The 26,373-nt window shown below is 47.1% G+C and overlaps 1 protein-coding gene across 2 annotated transcripts in view; it reads left to right on the forward strand.

Annotated features, from left to right (window-relative positions):
- The first annotated feature begins 1,493 nt into the window (after positions 1 to 1,493).
- Positions 1,494 to 26,373, forward strand: part of Pax5 (paired box 5) — a 170,041-nt gene continuing 145,161 nt past the window's right edge. The window contains exons 1-6 of one of the 2 annotated variants that reach the window (XM_035439893.1): positions 1,494 to 1,536; positions 7,141 to 7,306; positions 12,793 to 12,990; positions 20,674 to 20,713; positions 21,638 to 21,680; positions 23,772 to 23,900. In XM_035439893.1, the coding sequence (XP_035295784.1) occupies positions 1,494 to 1,536; positions 7,141 to 7,306; positions 12,793 to 12,990; positions 20,674 to 20,713; positions 21,638 to 21,680; positions 23,772 to 23,900 (619 nt within the window). Of the gene's footprint in view, positions 1,537 to 7,140; positions 7,307 to 12,792; positions 12,991 to 20,673; positions 20,739 to 21,637; positions 21,681 to 23,771; positions 23,901 to 26,373 lie in introns of both variants that reach the window. The other variant, XM_027403196.2, reaches the window with a different exon arrangement.

Consider the following 26,373-nt stretch of genomic DNA (forward strand, 5'->3'; position numbering starts at 1 on the left):
CTTCTCTCCCATCCTCACCCTTCGTCCCCTGTCTTGGTTGCCTCAGTCTCTAAGCGCATCCCAGAATCCCAACGGCAGGCAGAAAGGTTGGCTCTGTGGGACCAAGAACTGGACTCTCCAGACACGGCGTGGGCCCTGTTCTCTCTCTGCCCCTTATCCATCACCGACCCCCTAGGCCTTCTCCCGACACGTTTGTCAATGAACGTGGCGCCGCCGCTTGGGCCCCGCCCCCCATTCTCTCCCATTGCCCAGGTACCGGCTAATCAGGCGGAGCCCGTGAGTTGCTTAGCCAATAGGGCAGTATTTCGGGCTAGGACCCGATGCCCCCGTTCTGATTGGCTTGGTGAGGCGTGATTGGCAGGTAAGCTCCCGCCCCGCCCCCGCCCGGAGGGAGGCTGAGCCCCGGGCGGCGCTGTCCACACGCAGCGGGTCCTGAAAGCGGCTCCGGGGCGGCGTGGTGGCGCACTGTGCGCGCCGAGCAGGCGGAGGGCTAGCGCCGGCGGCGGCGGCGGCAACAGCGCGGACATTAGAGCCGGCAGGGGTTTCATCTTAGCACCGACAGCCCTGGCGGCCCCGGCGGCCCCGGCGGCAGGGACCCGCATCCTCTGCTGCGCCCCTCGCTCACCGCTGGGCAAACGCGGCGCCTGTCCCGGAAGAGGCAAGCCGGGGACAGTCCACCCGGCTCCCCGAGAGCAGGCAGCGGGGCTCCAAGAGTTGGAAGCGTGAGGCACAGCCAGGAGCAAAGGGGCCGCGAGCCTCGGGGCCCGCGGGAACTTTGAAGGCGGCGGGTCCCGGGCTTCGAGGGCTGCAGTTCCGGGGCGCTCCGGGCTCCCAGCCTTAGCAGCTACAGCATCTCAGAATCTGCCGCGGCCCCTGCGCGGCCGGAGAGGGAGTTCTCTGCAACTTCGTCGGAGACGTCGGAGAGCCGGCAGGAGAGAGGTGAAGGGGCACGTCCAGCCCCAGAGACAAGGAACAGCGGGAGACCGGAAGGATCTGGCGGAGGCCGAGGGGTGGACAGACGCTCGAAGCAGCGAGACAGAAGCAGCCTGGCAGCCCGCGGGCCTCGCTGCCCCGGAGTGAGACGAAGGGCCGTGTGCTCGCGGCCTCTTGCACGCTTCTGCTCCGTCGCCGAGCGCCGCTAGCTGTCCCGGAGGTGGGCCCCTGCGCTATGCCCTCGACGCCGTGGGCTCCTGGGCCTCTGCTTCTCGGGTGTGGGCCGGGAGCCGCCGTTTGAGCCCGTCAAGGAGCGAAGCCAGTTGGAGTTGGGCGCCCGCTCCCAGACCAACTGGCTGAGCGTCATTTCCCGCCTCTCGGCTCAGCTCTCCGCGATCTTCCGCAGGAGGCTTGGAGAGGGACCCCCTGCCCCCCACGGCTGCAGAGGTGTTTTTTGAGTACAGCTCACAAGGTGCCTGGCCTGGTGGCGCGGCTCCCTGAGCAGCCCTTTGGCGCCGAGAGGCAGCGGCGTGGGCCGACCTGCAGTCTGGAGCGCCCCGATGGAAATACACTGTAAGCACGACCCGTTTGCATCCATGCATAGTAAGTAGGCGGCGAGCTCGCTTCTCTCACTCTCCGGCCGGGGTCGGGTTGGGGGTGCCGGATTGCGGGGGCAGGTATTAAGTTCTGGAGGTCCGGGACCTCTGTAGCTGCGTAGACAACTTTGCAAAGTGCAAGGCTTTCAGACAGCGGACGCGGACCGCGTTTGTCCGCCAAGGCCGAAGCTCCTGGTCGGTAAATCCCGCCTCCAGCAACAAGGTAGTGTAGGCAGCAAGCTGCAGCCTTTCCAGGTCTCTAGCAGCTAATTCTCAGAACCCTGGTTCATACTCATAGAAGGCTCGGAACTGGGCCAGTTGGAGGGCAGGAAGTTTGAACAGAGGTCAGCGAGAGCCTCAGACTGCGCCCAACACCCCAACTCTGTTGGCGCCCTTTTCAGCCATGGGACCGACCAAGAATGACCCTTAGAATGAAAAGTGGGGCCCCGATCAGTCCCTGAATGTGTGAAGAAGAGAAGTGAGAGTTAAGAAAGTACACCTGGTCCAGGCTTCCAAACGTGTTCTGGGACGAGGAGAAGGGATTTTAAAAAACCAACGAAGTCCGGGTCCCTAAGCTACACTTCAGTTTAGGCGTCAACCAGTACAGACAGAGATCTCTAAAGACACCATTGAGTCGTTCTCTGTAGGGTGACTGCCTTGAGATGGCTTCTCTCTTAGAAAGAAAGGGAGAGGGCAGAGAGGAAGAAAGAAAGAGAGAAAAAAGAGAAAGAAAGAAAGAAAGAGAGAGAGAGAAAGAAAGCTAATTAGTCACATGCAGGCTAGCCTGCCTTCTAAAAGCCTGTGCGGTGTAGGAGACCGGCAGGGTCATTTCGGGCACCGGCAGGGCCCTGCTGCCTGACCCGCAGGGATTCTGCCAGTTCACCCATTAACACAGCCTCCTGTGAGATGAGCGCTCTTCTCACGGTGAGTTAACGCTGGATTAGATTCGGAGATTTCAAGGAAATTCCAAGTGGAACGAATCGCGTTTCCCTTCTGTTGGCTGTAGAATCGGCTAGGGAAAGGCGGCAGGCTTTGGCAGACTGCGCTCGGGTGCCCAGCTCGGGTCTCCGTGGACTGCAGATCGCGGAGTAACTCCGTGGCTAGACGCCGACTCCAAGCTCACTTAACCTCAACCAGCTGGGATTCCGCTACTCTAGCCGTGGGCCCCCTATTTAACAAAGGCAGCAGAGACCCGGCTAGAGAGAACGCAAGCTGGGGCAAGAATCTTCGTTTCTTTCATGAAGGGCCGAGTGGCCTGGCGGCAGGGGAAGGTTTGCTTAGGCAGCGGGCTGCAAGCAGGTCAGCTTCTCTTTGTGTCAATATCCCAGTCGGAGGTAATCCTCCCAAGCGGCAACAAGATTTCGCACAGAGAAGCGGCTTGCTCTGGTCCCAGTCCCAACGATTCCTCTCCATTTGGAGATTGGATTTAAGCAATTTCCAGTCCACCACGGCTCCAGTGTCCTCCATATCATTTTCCTACATAAATTGGCTCTGGAGCCTCTCTGCTCTTATTCAGAGCAGACCTGTAAATGAAAGAGTTGGGGGCAACACTCTGAAAGGGGACCAGCGTTGGCTCAGCCAAGAAGCAACTGGGAGACAAGATGGGTAGGGTTGGCTCCCGAGCTTCTTTCCTTACTGGCGGAAATCCAAAGGCCCACACTGCCTCTCTCTGTCCAGAGTTCTGCTGCCCAGAGGTCATGCCCAAGCCCTTAGGGAGATAGCATCAGACTTGGTGGTCTTCCGGTGTGCATCCGTGTGGAGAAGCAGCTCCTTCTAGGTGCGGGTTAACCAACTGCTAATGTCTAAGCCTTCCTGCCAGGCCTTCAATCTGCCCCCTCCTCGGGAAGTGCTCCCTCCTCCCATTCTCAATCTCCCTGGAAGCACAGTGGGGGCTGGGCCAGCCTAGCTTCCAGAGCTAGTGGAAGCCCTTGGCTTCTTTGGGAAGACCCTTAGTTCTTATGCGCAAAGCCTTTTGCTTGCACAATGTAGTTTCTCTGGGTTCCAATTTGTTGGTGATAGGGGAAGAGAAAATAGGTTCTGTAAGGTGGCTGGTGTAGTAGAGCCCTTCACTTCATTATTATTTCTGGCCCTGGTCAGTTTTTCCTTGTTACTTCCATTCTTTCCCCAGCTCACCCTTAACCAGTTTTGCACAGGACAGCTTCGGTTGGCAGGGACAGGAACTGCTGTATAGTGGGTTTCTGAGTTCAGCGGTACCCCACACCCTACTCCAGTTTCATCAAGCACACTGGCACAATGACTCTTCCCCAGATGTTTTCTCCCCCCCAAGCATTTTACCAGTTAGTTACAAAGTAGTTTTGTGGCCAATGACACACCTGAGTGTGACCCAAACCTTCAGTTACCTCCATTTTACAGAACAAGATACTGAGGCTAGAGAAATAAAAGGACTGTCAGTAATCAGCTGTAGCTGGTTCTTGGGAATAGAGGCATACTGTTAGAGAATTAATGGAAGGCGGGGGGAGAGAAGGATTCCAGAGAGGCAGTGGACTGTTGGTGTGTACACATATGTAAGGCTCTACCTCTGTGTAGTTCAACTATGTCTGTATTCACAGCATGACTGTTACATGTATCAGCACCTGGCAGTCCACTCTCTGTGATCCTGTTTGCATGTCTATGTGTGCCCTTCCTTCTGCTCTGGTGCATTTAGGAAGAATTTCAGTGATCCAGACTCTTGTAGTTCAGTCTTCAGCAGCAGCAGCAGCAGCAGCAGCAGCAGCAGCAACAGCAATATTCCCAATTATCTGTGCCTAGCCATAGTTTTGGGGGTGTGGGCTGAGGATCATCTGCTGAAGCCAGTTCCTTCCAGAACAGAGACACTAGGTCTTAGGGTCATCCACAATTCCATCGTTCTATCAGCCTTCAAACCCTGCTCTTCCAGGTCGGGCTGGTCTTTACTTTTGCTGTATCTGTGTGTTTGTTTCCCAGTTTTTTGCCTAATTTGTTTGCATCCATTTCTGTGCCAGTCTCTAAATTCTGCTCTCCTAAGGAATGATAGCTGAGTTCATGTCTTAGCCCAGTGCCCTCCTGGCAGATGAGCCCTCACCTAACCAGACTCTAACAGTAGAAGTTGGGTCTTGAGTCTTCAAGGAGATGCAAAACTGGAGCAAGATCTGAGAGGGAGGGGGAGGAACCAGATCCCCACCCAGAGAGACATGTCCTCTAGATATCCCCTTCCATTTGCTAGTCTGTTTAGACTTTTCTAATCCTTCCTCCTCCCTCTGCCTGCCTAAGACTCTGAGTCCTATCTAGCCTTCCCTTCTTTGCTGGCTGTCTCTTCTCTCCCCTCCTCTCTATGGTATAGAGAGTATAGAGACTCCGTAGTGTCTATATCCTTTGCGCATGCCTCTCTTTTTCTTGTCCCACCTCTGCCCTCCCTCAGACTTTGGCTTTCCGTGCTTACCAGCCCAGGTTGTTACCTTTCCCGAGGCCTGTCATAAAGTGCTCTGTTGGGTAGATTCATGAATGAGACAAGAGGGCCAAAAGGATCTGGGGGCCTGTCCAGAAAGTTAAGAAAAGTAAGAGTCACCCTGTCAAGTTTGTGTCAGCCGTGGACATTTGCCTTGAGTTCTGCAAATTCCTTAGTATCTTAGCCATGTGGTCAGAGGGAGGTAGTTTGGGGGATCTGCTGTGATTTAGGGAGTCCTGACTCTAGGAGACTCTTGGTATTTTCCCCCTATGGTACAAACTCACAAATTCGCTGCAGAACTGCTCTTGGCATTGACTTCCTCTGAAGGTTGCTATCGTGTTTTAGACAGGAAGTCGCAATTGTTAGTGGTATAGCAAACAATAATTGCAAATTGGCTGCAATGCCTGGACTCTTAGATCATATCAAAAGTGTGCTGGGTTTTTAAGTTGCCTTTTCCTGACCTTTGACCTCCCAATGAGCACACACCAATTTTGTATATACTTTGTTTTACTTAAATCCAGCCTGTTCTGGAAAAATTGGTTCAACTCTTTTTTTTTTTTTCCTCTTAGATAATTGCTGTCCTAAAACAAAGCTCTTGATCAGGACTGCTGTAATCTTTCTGTTTTAGGTAAACTATACAATTATGTTCCGAGCTGTGAAACCCTGTTCAGGAAAAATTTCTCTCTTTTTATTTTTTCTTTTCCTGTGTGTGCAATATTTCAGAACAATCAAATTCCTTAAAGGCGTGTTTTGAAAATCAGAGGGAAATTCAGCATAGTTTGGAACTAAGTAATTACCTATAAAAGTCATTTTCTTGGAAATAACCTGAACCTGGAGATTTGGGGAAATAATTTGTAAATTTGTAAATTTGTTAAAGATAAATGCTGTTTTAGGAGTGTTTTATCCCTCAATTTCAGACGTTGTTCAGGGACCTGGTTGTAGATAAGTCTTGGACTAGGATGGGTTGGTGGTGACCGAGCTGTGGTGGCTATTTTCTGTTTTGAAGTTGGAGAGTGGATATGTGTGTGACCTTGGAGGTGCCTCGATTTCCCTTCTGGAGTCCAGTCTGTCCTAGGAGAGGAGGTTTCCGCTCCTTGACTTCTGAGCTTTCAGCTTTCAGTACACTCTCGTACTTGGCTTTAGCTCCAGTCCTCAGCAATGCCAGTTAGTGTGACTCACAGATACAGGGCCAATGATGTTGCTACACTGTATCAGTCTGTTTCTGGCCTGGCTTTTTCAGTTTGGTCCTCTTTCCCTTCAGCTGGACTTTGATTACCAGTATGGAACATCAGAGAGGAAGAGACACTTTTTCTGACTCCTTTCACTTAAAAATACATCCCATGGCCCTGGTAAAAATCTGGGACTCAGGAGCTTTCTTATTTCCTCCCAACCAACTTAAACCTGCTTTCGGATTGCAAAACATGCCCAAAATTGTAGGGGCACACCTTTCTAACAAATCCAGATTCAGTGGAGTGTGTTGTGTGCAGAAGACCCTGTGACCCATTTCTTTTGTGTGCTCTGAGAGGGTACAATGGTCAAGCCTGCACATCAACTTCACCATTTTAAAAGAAGGCTTTAATTTTTTTTTTTTGTATTTTTAAATTAAGGCAGCGGTTAGGGTTTGTCTCAGTGATCTGAAAATGATGGTCATTAAAAAGAAAGTCTTTAGTTCTTCAATTAGATTGCAGATTTAAAAACACTTCCCCCTTTGAGATGTAGATATTAGAACAGCCCGTTTCACTTTTGAAGACATTTGTTAAAAGAAAACGAGTTCCACTATTTTTCCCTCTTAGAATTTGATTATTTTAAGACATAGTTTTCTCCCCAGGATATTCCTCAAATTCAGCATTGTATAGTAAATTGTGCTCCTTTTATATAGATTTCTTCTACACATTCCCTTACCGATTCCCCCAAATGAAGAGGAAAATGCTAGTAACTAAAAGAAAAACAGTGTGGGGAGCGAGCAGTGCCTCAGTTGACTGCCTGCAGATGGGCAAAAGCTAAGACTGGTGTTAAAAAGCAATCTAGGGTCCTCATGTCATCTGCATGATTGGACTCCAGGTGCAAGACATCTAGCCTGCCAGCCATTTGTGATCAGAGGGGCTCTGGGTGCTCACAAGGGCCCTTCTACTATGTGATTGGTTCTAACCACCCTTCCCCTTGCCTTTTGTTTCTGATCTGTTTCAGGACATGGAGGAGTGAATCAGCTTGGGGGGGTTTTTGTGAATGGACGGCCACTCCCAGATGTAGTCCGCCAAAGGATAGTGGAACTTGCCCATCAAGGTGTCAGGCCCTGCGACATCTCCAGGCAGCTTCGGGTCAGCCATGGTTGTGTCAGCAAAATTCTTGGCAGGTAAAGGCACCGGCTCCAGGCCTCCCTCAATGTTTTAAAGAAAGATCTAAAAGACATCCCCAGCTGCTCAAGGTGCCAGTGTCTACAGTGAGAGACTACGGCAGCATTTTGCTTCGCACACTTGAGAGTTTGCAGTCTTTTGAGATCATCCTATTCAAAGTAGCTGTGAACCCCCTGTTTTCTGTGACATGTGGAATAGGGTGACTGTCAGGAGGAACAACGTATTTCTCAAAAGTCTGGTGAATTATTTTAAAGAACCCAATAGTCAGAGGTTATTGGGAATTTTCCCCAAACCTCTTGGGTGAGCTTGAGGTCAAGGGACTGGCTGAGGGGTTGGGTGTGGATGGAACCATAGGTTATTGAATACAACCAGAGTTGATTGTTTCTTTTTCTTCTTATTTTTCTTTTTCTCTTTGGTGCAGGGCTATGTACGTGTTAAGTGATTGCCTACCATTGAGTTGTATTGACAGGCTTTAGTGTTTTCTTTTAAATGTTTTCAAATAGCACTTGATATTTAAAAGCCAGTGGTCATCTCCAGTTGTGTATCTTCGGCCTTCTCATGCTAGCTGTAGTGTTTTCCTTCTGTGTGTTTTGTTTCTTTTGTAGTGACAGGCATCCTAAGTACACATTAAATTAGAAGGAGGAAAACAAAACAGCAACAAACACTAAGTCTCAAATCTGACATTTGAAAGTTGCCACTTGACCCAGCAATTTGCTGCAAGCAAAATACTTCCAATGACAATCCTCTCAAAGGACTGTGCAGACTGTTAGCCTCATGTTTATTTTTTTCACCAGCCTCAGCACAATCCAGAGAAGGTTTTAAGATGGGGATTCTAGGGCTAACTGACTGGCATAGGCATGTCTGGCCAAGTCAGCACTTGGCCTGGACTGGGTCCTAAATGACTCTGGGACCCTGTCTCTCTCCATAACCCCCAAACAAATTGATAGTTTTTGTTTGTTAGTTTTTATGTCCTAGGCATGTAATATTGTTCTAGGTCTTCCCTGGCAGACAGGAACATTCTCAGGTTTATCTCTTTCTTACTATTTCTCTCCCTGTGGTCAGTGGTCCTCATCTTTGTTTTGTAGCTTGCATTATGGTTTAACAACTGATACCTGACTGACGGTCATGAACATTTTGAAGTATTTTTGAAGTTTTCTTAGTGGCATTATGACTTTCTGTTCTTGTTCCATCTACTGGGATTTAAATTTTCTCCCAACAGTGTTGAATAATAATATAGATGATCTTGATTAAGACCAAAGGAAGACATCTCAGGGGCAAGAATCTGCCAGTTCCATTAGGGCCACCTATCCCCGACTTATTCTTTATCTTCCTGCCCAGCATGGGCCACATCAGACATGAAGGACAAGGGCTCAATCCACTTCCGCTTAACACTCAGCCAGCAAATGAGTTCCAGCTGGAGTTCAGTAAGGAGCATAGGAAACCAGCCTGGTGGCCATGTTAGGTGGTGGTTTAGGGAAAGATGAGAGTGAGGGCAACAAAAGCAAGTAGCATTCAGGGAGATAGAATGAAGAGAGAAGACAAAGGGAAAAAAGAATGTTTTTTTTTTTTTTTTTCAAAGACAGAATAGAAAATGTACAAGAAAAGAGGGTGAGAGGAACCTGCTTCAGAGATTGCCAGTCTCTCTTTTGGAGATGAATGGTCTCCACCATCTTCATGCGATGCTTCTTTGTAGCAGAGGACAGGGAGAGAGAGGGGAGGCCCTTCCTTTGTTTTTACTGAGACATCTTGGCTCAGCTGACATTTTGTTCACTGTTTGAAAATTTCAAGATACCGAGAGCCTTTCTCAGACATCCAAATGACTGGATCTCATGTTCTATAGCCCCAGAGCCCTTTACCTCTCTGAAGACTGAGGTGGACAGGGATCCTTCTAAAGTCAGGCCAGCAGACTCCCCTGGACCAGAATAGATTTGTCACTGGGCAGAGTGGCACTCGGAAGTTATGCGCCGCTCTGGTGCCTGGCCGTTTAAGTTGTCAACAATAAATTGGAATTTCATAGCTCATTATTTTCATAACTAAGAATCACAGTGGACAAAATGTCACTCTAATTAGAACTGCCTTTTAAGAAACAAGTTCAGCCCTAAAACAGTGTGACTGGGAATTTCTGAACTCGGCCTGTTTGACCCACAGATTGCCCCCACCCCCTAGAGGAATTTGATGGGTGCTCACTGGGTGACAGATTATAGAGTGTTTGGTGTGCGGTGGCTGTGGTTTTCAAAGACTGTGTAGCAAGGCAGGCAAAGTCCCTGGGAGCAGGCAGGGATCCCTGTCCCTCCAAGAGGTTATGTGGGCTGAGAGGAGTGTGGACATCCAGTCTAGAGAACTCAAGGCTGTAGCATCATATGAAGTCAGATCACAGAGCAGGGCTGCTGTCTCCAGGCATTGGGAATACCAGCTAGCACCTCACATGATAAAAATAAAACAGTGGGGGATTTTAATCCCCAACCATGCACTCTATTTGATGCAAATTCCCTTTATTTTTTTGCAAAGTCTTTTCATGGTCATTCTGCATCCTTGTTATCCTAATAGTTCTGCAAAGGAATCATGGCAAATATCCCCCCCTATTACAGAAATGGGGTAACTGAGGCCTAAGAAGGCTGAGTTGGTCAGGATCATACAGCCAGTTGGTGTCAGAGCCACTACAGGCATGGCACCTCTTGACTCCAAACCTAAAGCTCTTTGCACTCTTTGCACTGAGGGGCACCGGGCTGGTGGCTGCCGTTCATCTTTTGTCTGTAAGCCAAAGGGCTGCACGGATGTTTTGCTGAGATGAAAGGATGGTTATTAAGTCTGAATCCTCACTTGACACAGTCTTGAGTTGGGGTTTCGGGAGTGTCTGTGTTGTCTTCTAAGAGCCTGGCCCATCTGTCAGTCAAAGGCAAGACAGAGACCTCGAGTGTCGAGACTGCAGAATTCCACAGTTGGCACTGCTCAAGTAGGATGGGCAGGGAACCCTGGGCTGCCACATAACAGCCATGTAAGCAGGGGGCTTTATTTGCTGCCTGATGAGTTTCTGTGTGGTCACTGTAGTTCCAGTAGATTCATGCATTTAGAGAACACAGTGTGGTCTACTAATGTATAAGCGTAAAGCTCTCTACAATTGTAAGAATTGTGACTACTAATACTAAAAATTTTATAATCAAGCAGAGACTTGTAGCAATGAGAAGAGCTCTGGGTTCAAAGTCTAGTTTGAAATCTAGGCTGACTCTGTAACCAGAGGAGTTGGGCAAGTCCCCTAGTCCTCCAATCATTTCTTTTCTCTTCTATAAAATCCTGCTGACTTCAAAAGATGTGTGAGGATCATGGTAATTTGAAGAATTCCATAAAATCTAGAGTGTTGTGCCAGAACAACGAGTTGCTATGTGATAGTAAATAATCAGCTTTGTCTGGGCTGGAGAGATAGCTCAGCAGTTAAGAACACTGGCTGCTCTTCCAGAGGACCCAGGTCAATTCCCAGCTCCCATATGGCAGCTCTCACCTATCTATAACTCCAGTTCCAGGGGATCCAACACCTTCACACAGATATACATTCATACAAAACACCAATGCTACTAAAATAAAAATAAATAAGTTAAAAAAATATTTGGCTTTCTCTTGAGAAGTTGATAGAACTTCAGGAGTTGCTGTGTGATAGAATTTAGGTGCCTTTCTACTTTCTATCAAAAAATATTTTTGTGGGTATCTATTGAACCCTTTTGTGATTAAAAGCATTTTTTAGAAACTATTTCTTGACTTCTAGAATATTATTTACTTGGCCCTAAACAGACTTACCCAAGCTGAGAGTTTTAGCAACGCTGTAAATGTTCTGTCATTGCTTGTGGGTCATGTTTCCACCCACCCAACAGAATCACCTGATCCCCTTCCTTCTCCTCTTTTCTCCCCCTTATTCTTCCTCTTCTCCTCCTCCCCCTTCTCCACCTTTCTGCCTCCTCTTCCCTTTCTTGTTCTTCCCCTCTTTCTCCTCCTCCTCCTCCTCTTCCTCCTCCTCCTCCTCTTCCTCCCCCTCCTCTCTGTCTGTATGTAGCCAAGTCTCCTTGAAATTTCTTATCCTCCTGACTCCACCTCCCAACTACTAGGATTACAGATATGTGCCGCCATCCTCAGTGCATCCCCTTACTTCTTATAAATATTCTAGGTTTAAAACTTACGATTTCTAAAATATCTTCCATTTAAAAATTTTAAACCTCAAGATGATCTTCTTTGGAAGAGGGGATCAGGAATTCCTTTGTAAACACTGAGAGAGACATCCAGTGACAGTTAGAATTCAGAAATTCCAGGTCCTTTTTCTCCTCCCCAGAAATGATCTTTCATGCCACTCTTCTCTCTGGTCTCGGTTTTGCTGTAAAACCCTGACATCCTATTTGTGTTAACGAGGAAAAGCTGATAGCATGGAGATGTCCTTAGAAACAGCATTTACCTCAGGGGAAGCCTCTGGAAGAGCTGTCGAAAATCGTGGTTGGTTTTTCTGATTGCTCGGGATTTGATTTCTAATACATATTTTCCATTAACGCTGGAATCTAACACTCCCTTTAATTTTATTGTTCTTCTCTTTTGGAAAAAAATACTGTAATATAAGGGACAGCTTCAGAGAGTGCTGGAGACTGTGCTGGGGATGGGAGAGCTAGCAAACTGAAGGTCTACATCACCTTCCCAGGGAAATTTTAGTTCAAGAGGCTTGGCCAGAGTCCTGGTTGGGAACCTTAATCCTTTGTGACCCCAAGGAAAACATTCAATTTCTGTAAAGCTGCGTTTAACATTACAGAATGATACCTAATTGTCCAGTCACTTATTCATTCACCTAAAACAGTTTATGTGCTACAGAGCTATTAGAGGACCAAGAGGCAAAACTAACTTGCAATTTTTTAATAATCTGCAAAATGGTGGATGAATGTGAAGGCACTTTGCTAATATGTAGTTTGCTGCTAGCATTGTCCAATATATGTATTTTATAATTGTTTTATAAAATGTAATACAAGCCATGTGAGCAATCTGAAAATTTCTCATAGAACATTAAGAAAAGTGAAAGGAAACCAGTGTAATTTATTTTAATTATGAATTTTATTTAACACAATGCATACAGATTGTCATTTCAACATATAACCATTATAAAAATTATTACTGGACTGGCCAGATAGCTCAGCGGGTAAAGGCACTTGCTGCCAAGCCTAAGGCTAGGGTTCAGTCCCTGGGACTCCATGATGTAAAGAGAGAACTGTTTCCTGAAAGTTGTTTTCTGAGCTTGGCACACACATTCATACGTGGAGACATGCATGTACACAAAGTAGAATTTTTTAAGAAATAAAATTTAAAAAATTATCGAGCTATTTGATAGCTTCTTATACTATGTTTAAAATCACATTTGGTGTGTACATTTCAGCACATCTTTATTTGCCCTTTCCATATTTCAAATGTGCATCCTCTCTGCGTGGCCTCATGGCTAACTATGGGCTTTTCTCCTTGGGTCTAGGTATTATGAAACAGGAAGCATCAAGCCAGGAGTGATTGGAGGATCCAAACCAAAGGTCGCCACTCCCAAAGTGGTGGAAAAAATTGCTGAGTATAAACGCCAAAATCCTACCATGTTTGCCTGGGAGATCAGGGACCGGCTGTTGGCAGAGCGAGTGTGTGACAATGACACAGTGCCCAGTGTCAGCTCCATCAACAGGTGAGGGAGGGGCTGGGGATGTGGGTGAGGCTGGGGTACCGAAGGGTCTGTGCTTGCCTTCTCTGAAGATCTGGTTCTTCTTTCACTCCGTGGGGTTATGAACAGAGTGAAACACCAATGGTGCTTGCTAGACTCTGTGACCTTTCTCCTCTCTAAAATGTCCTCAGCGAGAGGACACTATGCCAGTGCCCAGGCCACTTGAGTTTTCTGAGCCAGGGAGTGATTGACACCATCCAGTCCACTACCAATGAGGAACACTAGCTGGGGGTCACTGGAGAATGTAGAGGGAGGAACACAGGCAATATTGGAGAAGCTGGTCTGCTCTGTAAGATAACCTTGTGCAAACACCTGGTCAGGATTTGGGGAGCCCACATGTTTCCCAATGTAGGGTACACACACGATGACATGGTCCACAGAATAACCTTGGGTGCCCTATGGTGGTCACAAACTTTATTGCCCATGTGGATGGGGCAGGCAGATGGCTAATGAAGGAAGCAGGTCAGGTATAGGACTCTGGAGGCTCCAGGGGCTGAGGCAGGGGAGACAGCACAGCCCTGTGGGTGGCAGCTGTTCCTGAGTGTTAGCTGAGTGCTGCTGGAGTGTGAGCCAGAGTCTTTCCACTCCTCCAGAGAATCTAGAAACCAGGGTCTCAGTGTGTGGGTGCACGCACATGGAAAACATCTAGACTTTCAAATGGTGGCATTTCATTTCAAGTACAACACATAAGAGAGTTCCGGTTTTATCTTCTGAAATGCAATGAATTCGTTTTTATACAATTTAGAAAAAAAACAACAACTAAGTGACGTGTCACATTGGTGAGTTTGTGAACACTGTGAACTTTCTCCTACCTACTCACAGTAGGGAGGTCTGGTGGCCTTATATAATTCATTTAAGGAACCACAATATGCCTTGGTGGGTGAAGGCATTTGCCCACCAAGCCTGAGGAGCCAAGTTCCATCCCCGAGGACCCACGTGGTGGAAGGAGAGAACTGACTCCCGAGACTTGTTCTGTGATCTCCATATGCCCTGTCACCTACTCAAAATAAATAAACAGGTGTAATTTAAAACTACATGTAAGTCCAAAGTAAGGTGTTTCAAAAGAATATGTAAAGCAAAGATAAAAGTGGTTACAGATGTGGCAAAGGCTGTGGAAGATGGACTTGAATGAATGGCCTAGGAACGTTTGAATGTCTGATTCTGTGTGTCTAGGGCTGTGCTACTGGAGGTCCTGGTGCTGGTGACTGGGGCCACGGCTAGATTCTGGGACCTCCTGGGTATCTTAGTCCATAGATGTGGCTGGCTGGTTGTGTCTCCATAGCCTTCCTATCTGTGGCTTCCCACAGTCCTCAGGCCTGATGTTGTCTTGTGGCAGGTGTAGAACTCAAGCCCAGATGTGAAGGCCAGGGGAAAGGTGACTGCAATGGAGATCAGAGTAGAGTCAATGATAAGCTGAGGCTGGTCTGTGCCGGCCATCTGTGAGAAGGAGGCCGGGAGACACCATCATTCTTTCCCTTTTTGAGTGCATCAGTTTGCTTTGCTGTCTGGTCGATCCCTGGAATCCTTAGCTCTTTCCAGTGCTTCTCTCAGGGCCCCTCTTGAGGACTCCTCACTGCACCATTAGTGAGAACCCCCAAATATGATACAGTCTCTTACCAATGCACCATCCTGACCCAAATCTCACTGGGAAACCTATGCCATCTACTACAGAATTGCTTTTATTTTATTTTTTATAGGAAGGCAGAGCCCATTGCATTGAGAATGATGCATATTTAAATAACTAGCTTGCAAGTGTCAGAAGAAAGGGAGTCTATAGCTCTCTCCCAGCCATGCTCCCAAGGCAATTTCTCACTATCCCTCTATTTTAAACAGCTCACCCCTGGAGACAGGTTCCGTCCTGCTCTCTTTGGGAACCAACTCTGGAAACATTGATATTTAGCTCTGATGTAAAGCTAAATGTCAATGAAGCCATCTACCAGGCTGGTGGGGACTTCCTGTGAGTCCTTAAGCCACCTTGCTCATTTGGGGTGCTGCACAGCATGTACTGGAGAGTCCTGAAGTCTAGGCAGGGTGTCAGCTACAGGTGGATGTCTCAGAGCTGACTGATATGGTAGGCAGGTACCCTTTCTGTGCCAGTTCTGTGATTCTAAACTAATTGCCAAGTTCTGGGACAAATGGCATTCCCTGTTGGGGGGGGCTCTGTTTAACACCACCTGATTGGTGTGCGCATGACAATGTGGGGCCAGCATCACTGGTTCAGGTCAGGTTTTTATGGGAAAACTCAAAGCTCACACATACTTGCTATTTATTCAATAAACAATGACAAAATAATCTGTTCAGGAGCTAGAGGCAGCCTGGTGAATGATAGTTTGTTAACTACTTTATTTACGTATTTTTGTTTTGTTTAGTTGGAGACAGGGGCTCACCCTGTGCTTCAGGCAGGTCTCCAACTGCTGATACATCTGCCTCAGCTTGGATTGCAGGCATGTGCCACCATGCCAGCCTTACTTGTGCTTTTTAACCTTAACTTTGGCAGCAAGTCTTCTGAGATGCTTTTTTCATGCCCATGACAGGCTGTGGATCTACCCAATTTAGTCCCAGGCTTTTGGATTCCCAGTATAGTTGATGGCCCGTGCATCTATCTGTGTTGATGGTAGCTTTAGCATGTGATCGAAGGGACCCGTATTCGGCACAAAACTCCCCACTGTCAACCAGTCCCAGCCTGCCAGAGCCATGTTGGTCGTGCTCAGGCTGGCAAGAGTCCCTTCAGTGGTTATTTCTCTCTCTCCTTTTTAGTGGTGTGTGTGTGTGTGTGTGTGTGTTGTGCATGTAGAAGCTGGAGCTTGATGTCAGGAATCATCCTCTATTTTCTACCTTATTCATTGATGCAGGGTCTCTCAGTCAAACCCAAAGCTTGTTGATGATTAGTCTAGCTAGCCGTCTTGTGGTAGTCATCCTCTGTTCTCTGTCTCCTGAGGATGGAATTACAGACAGGTCACCCAGCATTTACATGAGTTTCTGGGATGTGAACTCTGATCCTTATGTTTGCATGGCAAGCAATTCAATTACTGACCTATATCCTCAGCCCCCCCCCACTCCCTTTTTGAGACAATTTCATGTAGCCCAAGGTGGCCTGAACTTGTTCTGTAGTCAAAGATGATCTTGAGTTTCTGACCCTTCTATCTTAGCATACCTGGGATCACACCCAACTCAGGTGGTCTTGGAGCCTGAACTCAGGGCCTGTGTATGTGTGTGCTAGCCAAGCACCGTATCAGCCAGCTACATTCTGGCCCCCACATCAGTTTTTCCAACACATTGCAATGATCTCTTTCAGTAAACTAGTATGAGAGGTGAGAGAAGATGGTGGTGAGAGGACCTAGTTTTTCAAAGGGGAGGGTGGTGTTAAAATAGAATCTTTAAATGCTTGTAACATAAAATCCCTTAGATTTAGAAAAATGGATTTTGTGTCAACACAGCTTCTGTGTCTCATACAGGACATGGTTAGCAGAGGGATCACTTCCTCCAAATGTAGCTCATGGAAAAGTGCTCAGGCCTGGGGGCTAGGAGTCTGGACTGACCCTGTGCTGTGTGACCTTGGCTAAATCACTGGCACATGCTGGACTTTAGTCTCTTCATCTATGTCAGTATTAAACCAGAGCATGTTATGCTGGGCCATGCTTATGCTTAGCAACATAGGATAGGTCTTATTCATTTACTTTAGATACAGTCCCACTATGAAACCCGGGCTGGCCTTGAACTCAGGACCCTCCTGCCTCAGCCGCCTGGGTGCTGGTATCACAGTTGTTCCCTGTGCCTTAGGCAAATGGGAAGCATCTGATTGTTTTAAAGTTGAAGCTGCTAGTTCATCATTATGAAGAAAGCAATGAAAGTGATGATATGTGACATTTACTGGGCATTTGATATGGATTGGCCACATCTAAATAGTTTATTAATTTGGCCGTAATAACAACAATCCCATGGGGTAGGAATGATTCTTATTTCTGTTTTTCAGATGAGAAACTGAGGTAAGAAATTTCCTCCAGGTCATGGAGATGGTGAACTGAAGGCTGGGTTTGAACTCCAGTGCTTTGGTTCTGGGGTCTGTGTACTTACTCCCTGTGCTGCAGTAGTCTTTTATGACCTTTTGTAATGCTTTGCCAGTGATTTATAGGTATTTGAAAAGAAATGTGAAAAAATATACTTTGTTTTGTCTCTATACGAACTTAATGAAAAGTCAGGATTTTATGTTGGACCTCGGTAGGAAATAGACATATATCTAGCACATCTGAATACTCACTTATCTGCTACATCTTTGTAGAGCCATACACACAAATTAGATCAAGGATAGCAAGATGGCTCAGCAGGTAAAGTTACTTGCCATTGAGTCTGACAACCTGAGTTTGATTCCTTTAATCCACATGGTGGAAGAAGACATCTCCCACAAGTTGTTCTCTGTCATATAAGAACAGGCAGGAGCGCACGCACGCGCATACACACACACACACACACACACACACACACACACACACACACACACACACTGTGATCTTTTAAAAAAATCTTTAAAAAAGAAACCAAACAACTACAATGTGTAGCAACATAATTCACGAGGTCAAGAAAAGAGCCTCACTCCCAAGTCTTTAATATATCCTGTGTTTGCTTACTTACTTTAATTAAAGTAGCTTACAGCTACTTTAAATATTGTGGCAAACAAATAGATATATTTGTTTAAGCTGACTCATCAGAACAGGGCAGAAGGCTTCACTCAGGTGGCCAGGATGCCAGAGGCTTGTAGCATCGAATGAACATGTCTATTCCAAGATGTCAGCTTACGATGTCAAGTGCCCTGGGTGCCTAGCACCAAGCTGTAAGGCCAGGCAAGGCAGAGCTGACTGCCCAGAGAGGTTAACGGAAGGCACCTGCCACTTCTGTCCCTCCCGTGCAGAAGCTGGAAACTCGGTGCAGCCTGGAAATGGTTGGTTTGGCATGTGAAGAGTTCCTGGTAGAATGCCATGTGAAAAGTGCAGGATATGAAACAGTGCACAGCTTGATCCTGATTTGTTGGTGGAAAATGGTGTTTTTGAAACAGCAGCAGGAATGCGGGCATAATAATGTATCTAATGTGAGTGATTGTTTTTCCTGTTTTTTGAGATGGGGTCTCAATATATGGTTCAAGCTGGCCTCAAACTTTTTAGTCTTGTGTCTCAGTTTCCCAAGTGCTGGGATTGTGCCGCACCATGCCTGATAGATGCCTTCTTTATACTTCCCCGTGTCATCCACACAGTCTACAGTGGAGCTGAGGAGATGGTGCAGGAGGCAAAGGGCTTGTTGCCTTGTGAAAACAGGGCCTGAATTTGATTCCTCAGAATCCACATTTACAAAAGTTGTGTAGAGTTCTGTGAAAATGGCTCAGCCAGCAACCGTGCTGGCTGCCAACCTGAGGATTTGTTTGACCCCTGGAGCCTATATGAAGGAGAGGACAGACTCTAGAAAATTACCCACCCCAAACACACACACCAGCTGTGGTGGCACACACCTATTTCAGTTCTGTTGTAACAGACACAGGCAGATCTCTGCAGCCACCAGCCTAGCCTGAGCAACAACATCTGAGGTTGTCTTTTGGTCTCTACACATACTCACACACTGAGCGTGGAGACACACAGGAACATACAGACATGCACACATACACAGAAATGTAAACAGTAGTCTATAATGAACACAGCATTTTTAATAATGAAGTAAAATTCTACCAAGTATCCTGTTAAAAAGTTTGGAATAGTGTTTTTCTTGAGAAAGGTCATTTTATATTGTGACCTACCTGTCTCAAAAATGCCAGGGAGGGGGCTCTCCTGCGGATCCCATGGGGACTTTTGGTTCTCTCTGTTCTGTGTTCAAAGACATGCTGCACCTGTGGTCTCCTGGAGGTCCCATGTGTGGGTCCTGCTGGAAGTCTGCCACCAAGGCTCCCCAAGCTCCTGCAGAGTGTCAGCGTTGCCAGGCTTTGGGTACAGAGAAGTCACTTCTGCCTTTATCATTTAAATACAGCGAGTCTTCCTGCAAGGTTTCTAGTTTTTATGAAAAGTATTTGATTACTTAAAACAAGCAGAGAGCGATCTATAGGCTCCCTGAGAGTGCTGAGGCCCACAGTGGAATGGACTTACTCAAGGTTATCGTTAGGTTCATGGCAGAACTTCAACAAGCATTCTGGGAAGGGATACTCCTGGCTCCCTGCTGAGTAGACCCTTCCTATAAAGTTTGTTGGCTTTAATTTAAAAGTTTCCTTTTGCAAATGCACAGTCTGTTGATCCTGCTCCTGCATCTTTGGCAGTAGCTGGGCGTCTCCACCCTTTGTGCTTCTGATGTGTATTACTTGGGCTCTGTGTTTTGGAGTCAGTTGGATGCATCCTTTGCTAAGGTGGTCCTGAAGGCTGCTCTGGCCAGGGAACCAGAATCTTCAGTCTCTCAGAGACCACAGCTGGAGTGATATCCTTATAGTTGGAAACTTTCTACAGAGTTCATCAAATAGATTTGTCAAACAGGACCAGGCAGTTAAGTCTTGAACTTTGCTCTTGGATTACCTGTTTTGGCCTCATCTCACAGTTGTTCACTGGGTCTTTATCTTTTTTGGCTAACATTCTGGCATTTTTGTTGTTGTTGTTGTTGTCATCCTTTGGCAACATGGGGAAAACCCAGGGAGCAATCGCTGCAGCCTCCCTGAGGTCCTGCCCCCCCATAGAGTGTGTATGAGCTGGCTTCTTAGGAAGCCAAGCCAAGTGCTTTCTCTGGGCAGCACCCCCACCCTTCAGTGACACATATCCTCTTCCTAGCTACTTTCCCTGGAGGGTGTATTAATCTTATTTGTGGTGTCTTTGGGACAAAGAAACCAACATGAGAGCACTGCCAGAGAACAGACGAGTTGTCTGGTTGACTTCTTTAGCTCCACAGGTGAAAAGCCAAGCTCAAGTGAGGGGAAGGATCTCTGAAGGAGATGGGTACACCTGAGAGTCAGCGAGACTGACCTGGACCAATATCACATCAGCTTTTCTTCAGAAAAGGAGGCGCTCAGTCAGGTGTGGTGGTGCACACCTGTAATCCCAGCACCTAGTAGGAGAGGCAGGAAGATCAGGAGTTCAAGGATAGCTTTGGGTAGACAGGGAACTTGAGGCTAGTATGTGTTATGTGAGATTCTGCCTCAGAAAACCTTACAAACCAAAACATAAAAGACAAAAAAACTGAACAGAGAGGCACCAAGGGTCCAGAGGTGATGCCAGCCACCAAAGACACCCAGTGAGAAAACTCCTTAGAACTCCTAATTCCCAGTCTGGGTCCATAATCTCCCACCCCAGTCCTGCCCCTTTCCCGTGTTTCTGCATAACTAGCTAGGGTCTCATTCTTTTTTTTTTTTTCTTTTGGATAGGGGCTCATGTATGCTGCACTAGGCTTGGACTTGCTATGTAGCTGAGGATAACTTTGAACTTCTGATTTCTTACCTCTTCCTCCTCCATAGTGGTGGGACTATGGATATGTACCAACACATGGATTTCCATCCTTTTGGGGATGGAACCCAGGGCTTTGCTAATGCTAGGCAAGCACTCTACCAAGGGGGCAACACCCCAGCCTCAGGGTCTCTTTCCTTCTCAATGGTAAATAGTCATTTGTTTTTCTTTTTCCCCCAACTGCCTACAGGATCATCCGGACAAAAGTACAGCAGCCCCCCAACCAGCCAGTCCCAGCTTCCAGTCACAGCATAGGTAAGAACTTTAAAAAATTTTTTGAAAATCTAATGGGTTCCAAATATTCTAAAGAACTTTTAATCATTCTTATGGACAGATAATTCTGCATAAAACACTTCACACGCGTCCTAATGCTCCTTCTTTGTCATTCTCCAAGGGCTGAACCTGGCAAATGAATTTTATAAATACTGCTAAAAGGTTTTGAATTTTACTGATTATTATGATAAATAGCTTTCACCAAGAGACAGAAAATTGAAATCTAAGCCAAAAAAATCCACTAATGGGGGTCTATAGAATGTCAGATAATTAAAGTAATAAATCAAGAAAGGGATACTTATTCATAACATTTTCTGCATCATTAGTCAGTAAGTAGTTTTGAATGTGTTTTTTTTCCTTCTATAACCAGCCTTCTGCAATTCTTTGTGCACTTGCAGTCTTGAGTGAAGATGTAGCAAAACTTTCCAAACTTTTTTTTCTCCCTTGCTCTTGATTCGCTCTCTTGTACACTGCCAACTGTTGAGGGCTGCCTGTGGGGTTTCCGAGGTCCACAGGGGAATTCTAAGAGTGACCATGATTCATAAGGGTGGAGTCCTAACTTGTCACACTCAAAAGTCTAAACTTTTTTTTCTTGCTTCCTCTTCAAAGAGGAGTTGAAAATGATATAATCCAGGCATGTTCTTGATGCCATTTCTCCATTTGGGACAAAGGAATATTTCTGGTTTGCTGGGGAGAAGTTACTCTACTGGAAGGAAGCGGGTGGCTATTTAGCAAGCCTCTGCCAGTTTGGGTGCCACCAATCCCAAGAAGTCTGCAGCACTGCATCTCAGATTGTGCAGTGTTCCAGGATATTTATCACTGCCAGTTAAATCTGTGTGTATGTGCAATGTGTGTGTGTTTACTTGAGGAGTCCAGAAGAGGGCGATGGATCTCTTGGAGCTGGGGTTACACACACAGTCATAAGTTATTTGATATGGGTTCTGGCAACTGAACTCAGGTCCTCTGGAAGAACAGCAAGTGCTGTTAGCCAATGAGCCACCTCTCCAGCCTCCGCTGCCATTCTTTCTTTAAATGAAAACCTGAACTTCTCATAGTGATGAGAAGACTGGCAGAGGCACACCAGTCTGTCATTAGCTTACCCAGTCATGAGACAAGTGTCTCACCTCTGAGTATCAGTTTCCCCCTTGTTGTATGGGGGAGGGTCACAAGCCAGGTGTTCCCTGAGGTTTCTGACCCTTTGAGGGTGGCTCTTAGAAGGAAGGTAAGACAGAAGTCTTCCCTGTCCAAAGCCATACTTCATTCCATATCGCCATTGGAAAGACTTTACTATGCCCATGCTGTGGGGATCCTGGGGTTGGAGAGGAATGCCAGACAAAAGTCCCTGTTCTCAAGAACTTCCAGACCCATGGGGAAATGTGGGAAGGGACTTTGAAAGACAAAAACAAACAAACAAACAAAAGAACCAACAAAACAAAATTTAAAAAACCAAAGCCCAGGAAACAGGTCTGTATGAGTAGCAGGAAGGGACCATCTCTCTGCTGGGTGGAATGACAGGACTGAGGAGGGCTTCTTGGGTGGGGTGAGGGGGTGTTTGTGGCTTTAATTGTTCCAGGGCATGTGGCGTGAAAAAAAAATCAAACTATCCTCCTTCCTTAGCATTAGAGGAATAATTCTACAGTAATTCAGCAGAGTGATTTGCTTTGCCCCAGAAATTTATAAAACTTTATCTCACATGTATACAGCCTCATATAGTCTGCAAACTTACTGTGCATTGAGGACAGTTAGAGCTCACAGGATGAGCTAAAGTCATATGTCTAAAGTCCATATGTGAAGCCAGGACATGAACCTGGGTCCTCTGTGCCCAGTGTGAGTGCAAAATACCTAAGCAAGTGTCATTGGGCTCTTGCAGTGACACAGCCAAGCCTATTTTCCATGTGGCTGTTGTTTGATGTGCCAAGTGATCTCTTTATTCCTTTGTTCTTTGCACCTCAATACAGAGAGGTCATAGGATTTGCATAAATGTATTTTGAGGAGCTATTTTTTTCTGGTGAAGGGAAAGAGAAGTTAGCAGTTTTTGCATTGGTGGTCTCTTAAGGGAGATCTAAACTCAAGCTCAAATGTGAGCAGAAAGGCCCTGTACTCTCTATGTCTGTAGAGCCAGGGGCTGCCTCTGCTCCAATGAAAGTGGTTTATCACTCCAGCCACGCCCTGCAAAGTAAAGGCTCCACCTGCCTCCAGCTGGCTGCTCATGGAGAGGTGTGTGAGGAGACAGGTCTAGCTGCTCATGGAGAGGTGTGTGAGGAGAGTGGTCTACGGATCTTAATGAAGGGAGGAAGAACCCCCCACATCTCATAAATGGAAATCCAGCCACATAGCTAGAGAGGACCTTCAATGGTCCGCTGGACTCTAGACTAGGAGTCACTGTGAAACTTGCTGAAGTCCCCCTCTCTTTGCCCTTTGAGACTTAGAGACCTAGGCCTGGCCACAAGTCACCACCTCTGATTCCACTTCTAGGAAGGGAAATTTTAGATCTGAGGCTAACTATGAGTGCTGCTTAGCTAGATCACTTTGACTCTCTTCACCTCATGAAACTAACTTTCCTCATTTGGCAAATGGAAAAATAATCAGTAGCACAACCAAGTGAAAAGCAGAATATCAATGAGAGACATGTTGCCTTTCCCCACTATTCATCAATGAAGAGCATACTTTTTATTGCACTTTATTTACTCTGTGTGTGTGTGTGTGTGTGTGTGTGTGTGTGTGTGTGTGTGTGTGTGTGTGTGTGAGATCTGTGCACATGCCTGGATGGAATGTAAGCAGAGATGAATGTGACTTAAGTATGCATCTAGGTCTTTTCCTGGCATTGGAAGTGGCATCAGCTGCCCTCTACCCAAATCCTCCTGTCCCTTGCACCCTGGACTTGGCTGAGATCTTAGTAATTACCTTTTTATTCTGTGCTGGTATTCCTTTCTGCTCAGTCTGTGGCAGTTGTACCCAGCCCAGTGTTTCTAGTGAGCACCCTTGTGACAGTCCCACACCCCTCTCCTTCTACAGTGTCGACAGGCTCCGTGACGCAGGTGTCGTCAGTGAGCACCGACTCTGCAGGCTCCTCATACTCCATCAGTGGAATCCTGGGCATCACGTCCCCCAGTGCTGACACCAACAAGCGCAAGAGGGATGAAGGTAAGGGATGACTGCGCATTCCTGTCAGGGATGGACCAAAAAGATCTATGAGGGGCACTCATAGAGTGGGAGCAAAACAGCCAGCTCAACACCCTTTCCTGCAGGGGACCGGAGTTCCCAGGGCCCTGTCCTGTCCTCTGAGACAAGGAAGACAGACAGACACCTGTCTGGGACTCTTTCCTTGCTTGTTTCCACCTATTTTCACTGCTTGGGTGAGAAAAGCCACTGTGGGCTATGCTTTGCTGCTTTTAAGAGAGTCCTGAGGACAGAGATAGTGCTTTAGGGCTGCTGTGTAGACGGTCTTAGCTCAGTGACAATGTCTCCTTTGTGGTTTCTGGAGGCCAGAGATTGGTTGGGCAGGGCAGCCACTGCTTTGCTCTTCAGTGAGGGGCACATGTGAGGAGAAAGAGCAGGGCCTGGAAACACTCCTCTGTGGACAAAGGGAAGAGATGATGATGAAGGGTGGAGGGAAATAAATAAGCATCTCATTTTTGCCCTTGGACCTGAGAGGAAGGAGCACTGGGACCTCCTGGGGATTATAAAAATGACAGCCTTTTTCTGTGCTACCTGGGCTACTGGAGCTGGGCACCCCTGTGTAGGGCACAGGCTACAGTAACCTGGTCTTCTTCCACTAAATGACACCTCTGAGAGTCTGTAAAACCTTACTTAGAAAGTGTGTGTGTGTGTGTGTGTGTGTGTGTGTGTGTGTGTGTGTGTAAGCTGTGGTCTGGGGCTGGAGAGCAGAGTGACAGAAACTTTTACTCAATTATCTGTCTGCTGGCACGATTCTCCCTCAGCATCATGTAAGGGAGGTATGTTGTCACAAATACATGCCTAACTGATTAAGATCTTTAACTAGAAATTTAGTCAGTCCAGTGGTGGATTGGCTTGGGGTCTATTTACCACAGGCGTTGGAGCTGGCCTCAGTGTGTAGCGGTAGTCCGAGCTGGCATGATTCTTGGTTCTCAGAGTCTGTTTTACCTCCTTCCCCTGCTCCTGTACTTCAGAACAGATGTCAGAAGTATTTAACGCAGCGGGTTGCTGTGCCAGCTTGCGGCAGGAGGCAGTGGGCCTGCCATCTCTGTTGGTTTATGGAGTTGATGGTGTCATCTTTTTTCTCCGTGTCACCTGGATTCTAGGCAGATGTACCAAGTTGGTGCCTGGCTATGTTTGATCACAGTGAAGGGATGGGTGCTAGGACACACCTTTGTAGCTGAAAAAACTCAGGCAGAGATTTTAGGAGAAAGCAAGAAAAAAATCGAGTTTAATGTTTATTAATGGACAGATTCTAATAGGGGGGAAGGCCATGGTGCTAGAGAGTTATATGGCTAACTGTCTTTGATCAGAAGCAGCTTTGTGGCCTCTCAGCCAGGCACACAGCAGCTCAGAAGGTGGTTGGTGTCCTTGAAGGTTCTGTTGATCAGCTTGTTACCTGAGGATGGTGGCTGCTCTGGAGATACTAATTTAAAAGCATTTATTTGTTCATTTATGGATGGGGGTGCACAAGGGCCATGTGTACACTCGGGGAACAGAGAACAGCTCACAGGAGCCCAGGATGTAGTGGTGCATGCCTGCAGTCCTAGCACTTGGCAGGCTGAGGCAGGAATACAAGCTGAGAACCAGGGTACGCTGCATGGTGAGGGCCTGTCTCAAAGACAACACAAAGAATGTTGCGGTCCTTCCAGTCCTGAAACCCCAGTTTCATAAACCTAGGAAGACTTCTGGTGAAATTTCAGTCTATGGTATGGAGGCTAAGATAGAAAGACTAGGACATCTTGGAAATTTTACAGGATTGAGAAGAATGGGGAACTAAGTGAGGCCATTGCCAGCTGCCCTGCTTCAGCAAGAACAGAGCAGGCCAAGCAGAGAAGTGACTTCTATTGGGGAGAAGTCCTGGGGGTGGCGGTACTGCCCAGGGCTCCACATCCTTTCTTACCCTCCCTCTGTATTCCATGGATCCATGCATTTGCCCCAAAGAGGGGTGAAGGGTCAGAGCCAGCACCTTCATTTGTTAGGGAAGGTGCTCTGTGCCATTGATAGTCACGTGGCTTGTGTAGACTGGGAAGCAAAGGAACTGAAGAACCCCGGGGCTTCACCCTCTGGTGCTATCTGGATGCTTGTCACTGCCCCATCCTCCTGAGAGGAGCTGTGGGGGTGAAGCAGCCTGTGGCTGGGCAGAACCTTTGGTGAAAAAGTGGTGGGCAGCAGAGCATGGCTAGTAGGTTGGATGATGTTGAGGGTGTGGTGAAGTAAGACCTTGAGGTCAGGGGTTTGGGAGCAGAGAGTATGACCCAGTAACCAGGCAACACCTCTGGCTGGGCTTGGCAGGAGCCAGCTGTGATGAGGCTCCTCACCGTGGATATGGAAGGGTGCTGGCCTCTAGGATGGTGAGCAGTCCCTTCAAGAAAGGGGTATTCAAGGGTCAGAAGGAAGACAGCTAAGCATCTCTCTCTCTCCACATCTTCATGCAGTA

This window comes from Cricetulus griseus, chromosome 2 (assembly GCF_003668045.3).
Source record: "Cricetulus griseus strain 17A/GY chromosome 2, alternate assembly CriGri-PICRH-1.0, whole genome shotgun sequence".
NCBI classification, from domain to species: Eukaryota; Metazoa; Chordata; class Mammalia; order Rodentia; family Cricetidae; genus Cricetulus; species Cricetulus griseus.